The sequence below is a fragment of the Protopterus annectens genome, chromosome 1.part1 (genome assembly GCF_019279795.1).
Source record: "Protopterus annectens isolate FY-2018-M chromosome 1.part1, PAN1.0, whole genome shotgun sequence".
NCBI lineage: Eukaryota > Metazoa > Chordata > Ceratodontiformes > Protopteridae > Protopterus > Protopterus annectens.
In genome coordinates, this window is record NC_056726.1 from 485226648 (window position 1) to 485234147 (window position 7500).

General features: G+C 38.7%; 1 protein-coding gene across 1 annotated transcript in view; it reads left to right on the forward strand.

Annotated features, from left to right (window-relative positions):
• The first annotated feature begins 3125 nt into the window (after nucleotides 1-3125).
• The window catches only part of TBPL1 (TATA-box binding protein like 1), a 412204-nt gene continuing 407829 nt past the window's right edge, over nucleotides 3126-7500 (forward strand). The window contains exon 1 of the mRNA XM_044087107.1: nucleotides 3126-3196. Within this exon, the coding sequence (XP_043943042.1) occupies nucleotides 3126-3196 (71 nt within the window). The remainder of the gene's footprint in view (nucleotides 3197-7500) is intronic.

Consider the following 7500-nt stretch of genomic DNA (forward strand, 5'->3'; position numbering starts at 1 on the left):
TTTTCTCATTATTATTTTACACTGATAAAAACATGCAATGAAATGTGCATGAGATATTTTTAATGCCCATCCATATAACATTTCATATAGAATTTGATGTATTAGTCGGAGTCCTATAACCGTGGATGTTCAATAATTTAGTGTGCTGTGTGGAGATGCTATGGTATGAAGGGGGTCAAGTGTGAGAATTATAACCTAGCCCTCCTGAGCTTGAGGACCGGTTTAATGCTGATCATCCCGTTCAGACCTGGTGGCTTCCCTGCATTCAGTCTCAACTGCCATAATAGTTCACGGTAGCCCAAGGTGGATTCCCAGTCACCACCTCTTGCATCTGGCTCAACCTGTTCCAGAACTAGAAACTGGATTTTGGGTTCTGGGCAGGAGAGTGAGTGTTTGTAGAAGGCGTTGGTTTCCTTCTTCCTGGTCATGTCATAAAGATGCTCGTAGATAAGTTTTCTTAATTCCCTCTCAGTTTTGCCCACATAGAAACTTTGACAGTTGGTGCACATCCCCAAGTATACAACACCTCTAGAGGCACAGGTGTAAAATCCAGTGGGGTGTATCTTGTAGTTCCTAGACGGGAGGTATGGTGCTGTTTCTTTGGATATGGCATGACATTGGGCACAGGCACCACATTTAAATGTGCCCAGCCTTGGTTGTTTTACCTTCATCTTTTTTCTTTGATTTCTTTCAAATAATTCCTTTAAATTAGCCCCTCTTTTACGAACAAAACTGGGTTTAGGTGGTATGTAGTACTTTAGTTCTTCAAAGAGGGTTAAAACCGGCCAGTGATGTAAGATTGATTCTTCCAATTCATAGGAATTTGATGAGTATGTGTGTGCAAAACTGTTAGTATGAACAGTATCCTTGTTTTGTGTATTGTTGGTCACTGGTACAAACCCCCCCCCTAGTATTGGTTTGTAGAGGGAATGTCGTGCAGATTTTACCTCTGCTGCTAGAGTTAGAAATAGTTCCAGAGGGTAACCTCTCCAAGAAAAGGTTTTTCAAAAATTCCACCTCAAAATCAAAATCTTTCTCCGTACTGCATATTCTACTTGCTCTGATGAGCTGCCCCTTAATGATCCCCCTCTTTTGATATGGTGGGTGGGCACTTTCGAAGTGTAGCAAGGAGTTAGAAAATGTTGCCTTGCGATGTAGTTTGGAATGGAAAGTTTTCTGATTGTAGTCCTTGTAAAGAGTAATGTCCAGATAATGGAGTTCATGCTGATCCACTGTGTGTGTGAATTGTAGGAAATTCGTTGTTGAATTGATGTGTGTAAGAAATTCAGATAGGTTCCCTTCAGAGCCAGACCATAAAATACAGATGTCATCCAAATAACGTCTGTAGAAGAGAATGTGATCTTTCCATGGGGGTATTAAAACGAATGTATGCTCCCACATGTGCAATACTACATTTGCGTAGAAGGATGCACAAGATGCCCCCATGGCAACCCCCTTGCGTTGCCGGTATAATTCACCATTAAAAAAGATGAAGTTGTTGGACAAAACCATCTCCATCATTTCGGTAAGCAAATTGGACATTGTTGGTTGCACTCAAGGAGCTCACTAACTTGCTGAAACCCACTACGGCTGCTTCACCAGGGCTAGCTTGCAACCAGCAGCAAGCACTACAAAATAACTTTGGATTACCGGTAATTGCGGACCCGGAAGAGGGTACAAGCTCTACAATATCCTCCACGGACATGTCTGGCGCCGGACCCAAAAGAAACAACTTTACTCGTCGCCATGAAGCTACCAGAGCTCCTGAAACTAACGTACAACTAGGGACCAATGGAACTAGCAATCCTGCTTTGAAACATAGAAACAAGGATGTAAACTTTACAAAATGGGCTGGTCAACGCTTCACCTTTTCTAAAGGTAGTAACAATTCTAATAATTTCTCTAACTTTGATCAGAGCATGGACTTGTTCAAGGACAAATTATACTCCTTGAGGAGTACACAGCTAGAGATAGACTACTTGAATGAATGTCTGAGAGTAAAACGTGTCCCGAAAGGGCTACGCTTTTTTAAATTTCCAAACAATGTCCAGTATGGTACTGATTATTATTTTAACTTGTGTGAGATTTTTGATAAAGCTGGATTGGAAATGTTGCATGTAATGGTAGGGGAATATGAACTGAAAGCACAAACATTAATGAATGAACTAGACACTTTAAACAATGAGTTAACATCTAGTACTAATTTTAGTGCTTTTAAACCAAACTATGACAAGGTTTTTGATAATGTTGATGTTTTTTGTGATAAGATTCTTAACAGAAAACTAAGAAAATTAGAACGTGATCTCATCGAATATAGGGATGGCCTTGCCTACCCTAGCCCCAATGGTTACAATAAAACTTCTTCCAAAAACAACACCACAAACACAGATAGGGCTAGTGACACACATGACAGACAAGAGGAACCCCTTAGAAGAAGTGAAAGGCTAGCAGAGAACAACAGAAGGGGTACTAACAACCAGGATTTTCAACAGAACCCCGGCCAGACCGGGGTTTGGGGACAGAGACAAAGGCAGGCACCGAGGTCTTGGAATTTTGTTCACTAACAAACCACCATACACCAACTACCCTAACATCCCTGGATGATCCTATAACTGACCAAGCCCCAAATTTGGGTTCACACAATCAAAACCCTACTAATATTGAGGGTAACTGCACTATTTCAAGGAGAAACAACTTTGCCATATACAATTACACGGACATGAACCTTCCTATAAATGCTTTTGATGTTTTCACCCGAGGGCTACATTTTGTCCCAACTAAACCCATGAATTTAACACAAGCTTTGATAGATTTAAAAATGTTTACCAGAGCTTTAAACTTAAATTTGATTTTTAAAGGGCAAACACTTAATGCAGCAGGCCCAATGCGTACAAGTCTCTTCAACCCCCCACTACACCCAATAATCCTCTTTTTTGAAAAGTTAGTGGAAAATGACTTCAGGAAAGTATATAATAATAAAAATTCTACTTCATCCAAATTTTTCTGAACAAGAAATGAATTTTATTGAACACTTGCATGAGGAAAAAATCAGGGTCATGAAACCTGATAAAGGAGGGGGAATTGTCCTTATGTTCTCAGAGGATTACGAATCCCACATGCACACTATGTTGCAGAATGACGAACAATACGAGACGGTTTCACGAAATGAGATCAATATAGCCTTTGCTGAGATCAAGTACTATCTTAGTGACCTTCTATTACAACAGGCCATCAATGAAAAGGTCTACAACTACTTACATGTGGAAAAGCCCAGAATACCAGTCATCTTTGGGATACCTAAAACCCACAAAGGAATAAATCCACTACAATTCAGGCCGATTGTATCAGGAGCAGGTGGAGTGACTGAGCCCCTGGGAAAATTTATTGATTACATGACCAAAGAATACACGTCTTTATTGTCCCATGTCTGCAAGGATTCTTGGCACTTCCTCCGGGACATTCCCACCTCTTGCTACTCCCCAGACACCTTAATGGTCACAGTGGACATCAAAGATCTGTTTTCCAGCATCCCTCATCAAAAGGTTTGGAATGGTTTGCCCAATTTCTAGGCCAGAAGACAACCCTTAGTAACAAAATGTCCAATTTGCTTACCGAAATGATGGAGATGGTTTTGTCCAACAACTTCATCTTTTTTAATGGTGAATTATACCGGCAACGCAAGGGTTGCCATGGGGCATCTTGTGCATCCTTCTACGCAAATGTAGTATTGCACATGTGGGAGCATACATTCGTTTTAATACCCCCATGGAAAGATCACATTCTCTTCTACAGACGTTATTTGGATGACATCTGTATTTTATGGTCTGGCTCTGAAGGGAACCTATCTGAATTTCTTACACACATCAATTCAACAACGAATTTCCTACAATTCACACACACAGTGGATCAGCATGAACTCCATTATCTGGACATTACTCTTTACAAGGACTACAATCAGAAAACTTTCCATTCCAAACTACATCGCAAGGCAACATTTTCTAACTCCTTGCTACACTTCGAAAGTGCCCACCCACCATATCAAAAGAGGGGGATCATTAAGGGGCAGCTCATCAGAGCAAGTAGAATATGCAGTACGGAGAAAGATTTTGATTTTGAGGTGGAATTTTTGAAAAACCTTTTCTTGGAGAGGTTACCCTCTGGAACTATTTCTAACTCTAGCAGCAGAGGTAAAATCTGCACGACATTCCCTCTACAAACCAATACTAGGGGGGGGGTTTGTACCAGTGACCAACAATACACAAAACAAGGATACTGTTCATACTAACGGTTTTGCACACACATACTCATCAAATTCCTATGAATTGGAAGAAACAATCTTACATCACTGGCCGGTTTTAACCCTCTTTGAAGAACTAAAGGACTACATACCACCTAAACCCAGTTTTGTTCGTAAAAGAGGGGCTAATTTAAAGGAATTATTTGAAAGAAATCAAAGAAAAAAGATGAAGGTAAAACAACCAAGGCTGGGCACATTCAAATGTGGTGCCTGTGCCCAATGTCATGCCATATCCAAAGAAACAGCACCATACCTCCCGTCTAGGAACTACAAGATACACCCCACTGGATTTTACACCTGTGCCTCTAGAGGCGTTGTATACTTGGGGATGTGCACCAACTGTCAAAGTTTCTATGTGGGCAAAACTGACAGGGAATTAAGAAAACGTATCTACGAGCATCTTTATGACATGACCAGGAAGAAGGAAACCAACGCCTTCTACAAACACTCACTCTCCTGCCCAGAACCCAAAATCCAGTTTCTAGTTCTGGAACAGGTTGAGCCAGATGCAAGAGGTGGTGACTGGGAATCCACCTTGGGCTACCGTGAACTATTATGGCAGTTGAGACTGAATGCAGGGAAGCCACCAGGTCTGAACGGGATGATCAGCATTAAACCGGTCCTCAAGCTCAGGAGGGCTAGGTTATAATTCTCACACTTGACCCCCTTCATACCATAGCATCTCCACACAGCACACTAAATTATTGAACATCCACGGTTATAGGACTCCGACTAATAAATCAAATTCTATATGAAATGTTATATGGATGGGCATTAAAAATATCTCGTGCACATTTCATTGCATGTTTTTATCAGTGTAAAATAATAATGAAAAAAATTTTTTAACAATTCACTGACAATCTAAACACATTTTTAAGCATATTCTTCAACAATCTACAACCCCAATCAGACTTCAGACTTTTATGTTCTGAAACCTAGGAAACTGGCATTTTAAAATGTTTTTTATGGTTAGTCATTTTTATTTAAGTGCATATGTTATTGCAAACATTTCATTTTTTGAGTTGATACAATGATTAACTTTTTTAACACCCAACTTTAAAGCACCAGAGTACCTTAGTACTAGATTTCACTAATTAATTAATTTCATAATTGCCAGGCTATTTAATGGAGGTTACTGCACACTGCAATTTGTTTTCACTTGATAAAGCTCAGGATTGCCTGAGCGAAAGCGCTTGTGTGATTTTACTTGTGTGATTTTATCTGTGACTTTTGGAATACTTCAGAAATAAAAATACAGCCTTTTGGACTTTAGCAGAGTTCCGGTTCCTTTCTTCAAGGTCGTGGATTATTCTTTGTTTATAATGAATAGAACAAAAATGAGTTACAGTGGGGGATCTTCTAGAAAGTCAAGGACAGTGGGCAGGTATGGATGAAACAGTGGCCAGAAATAAAAAGTTATTTTCATGCAGGTAGCACATATGGATATCCCCACACAGAACATATCTTATCATTGGTCATTTTTTTTACCTTTTCTTTCACACACACACACTCCTTTTCGTCCCCTCTCCCGTCACTAAAAATAATGTTCACCATACTTATTTTTTCTTTCTTTACTGCCATTCCCAACCTCAAGCACTGTAGCAATCAATTTAAAGTTAATTGATCATTTCTGTAAAACCTTCATTGTTCAAAATGTGGAACACTTTCTATCAAAAAAAACAAAAATCCCTTCATAGGTATTTGCTCCAGTTATTTTGGCTCCTTTGCTAATGTATTCCAAAAAAGTTGAGTTCCTCTTGCCCATGTTCTGTACTTCTACTTAGTCATCCTTATTGTTAGACTCATCTCTCCATTTCTATGTTTGCTTGGTTCTTGAAATACTCTCTGCCATTTTATAAATAAAATATTTTGTATAGTTAAGGGACTGCATCCGTAATCCTACTCTCCTCTTATTTATTTTAATCCTCCTCCACCCCTTAATCATTGTGCCTTTCCATTTTGAATTTTTACCTTTTCCTTGTGTTACACACGAGCTAAGTAGCACTAAAGTATCTCTTCAAATTGGATAACTTTAAACGCTTTGTTCTATGAGGAGAAACAATTTATGTAACTTAACTCTTGTCCTCTTCCCCTCCAAAATAAACTCCTTAGTCTCCTTTTATATATTGTGGTTCATGGTTCAAGGTGTCACAAAAGGAGATGCTGCCAGCCCAACCATCTGGAAGTTTGTAAATAATTATATGTCATTTGTGAATATCAACATGAGTCATATAAGATACTTGTGTTACAAATGTATTAGAACTGTATGTCAGGTGTATATCAAACTGCTGGTGCAGAAGTGTGTATGTTGAAGAGGTTTTTGCAAAGTGCTTAAAATGTAACCGCAGCATGCCCTACTGGAATAGAGTAGAAATGTACCTGCACTATTGTAACTGTTTAGTTGTATATATTTTAACAATGGAAACTAGAATACACCAGGTTAATTTCAGAAAAATAGCTAAAATTAAATTACTTTATGGTCACGCCATAAAAATATGTCATCTTTCAATTTCAGTGCAGCAAGAGAGACAATTCCTGTGCTGAGAAGTTTTCTGTATCGTCTTGGAAGTGTTTTATTGTTTTATGACTGCCATGATCTTCAAATATATGAGGAAAAGCCCTTGTCTGTATTTTCACAGGTGGATTCTAAATACTGCTAGCTTTCAGCAAGTGGGTCTTTACCTGGGATAGAGTCAGAAGAAATTGTTATTCTGCAAGCTATCCCAGCAGTAATATTTGAGATATTAATTTAAGAACTCTGAGAGAGTCTACAGTCTGTATTCTGTCTTTGACCTGACATCATAAAGATCCACTCACCACATCTGCCTTGCTGCTCTAATTGTGTACTAGGGTGTAGTAATTAACGTAGATATAGGCAGTAATATAGAAAAGCTTAGCTTAGATATTTTTCTTTATTTGAGACTCATGCAATGTTTTAAATATTTTCTGTGATTCTGAACTCTTACTGTAAATATATTTAGTGTTGTCTTGTTCTTTTATTATTTATTATTAAATATATTTAAACCTTTCATTGCGGCTGATCTGTCTAGAGATATTTAAGTTCTGAGAGTACTTGTATATTTATTTGGTGACACTGTATGGGCCACTCCTAAATAGCCTTGCTCATGGTCAAACTACTATTTATGATGACCGTTAAGAGCCTTAAAGTAGATTATGAGGAGTGGCTGGTGGCAGTGACAATA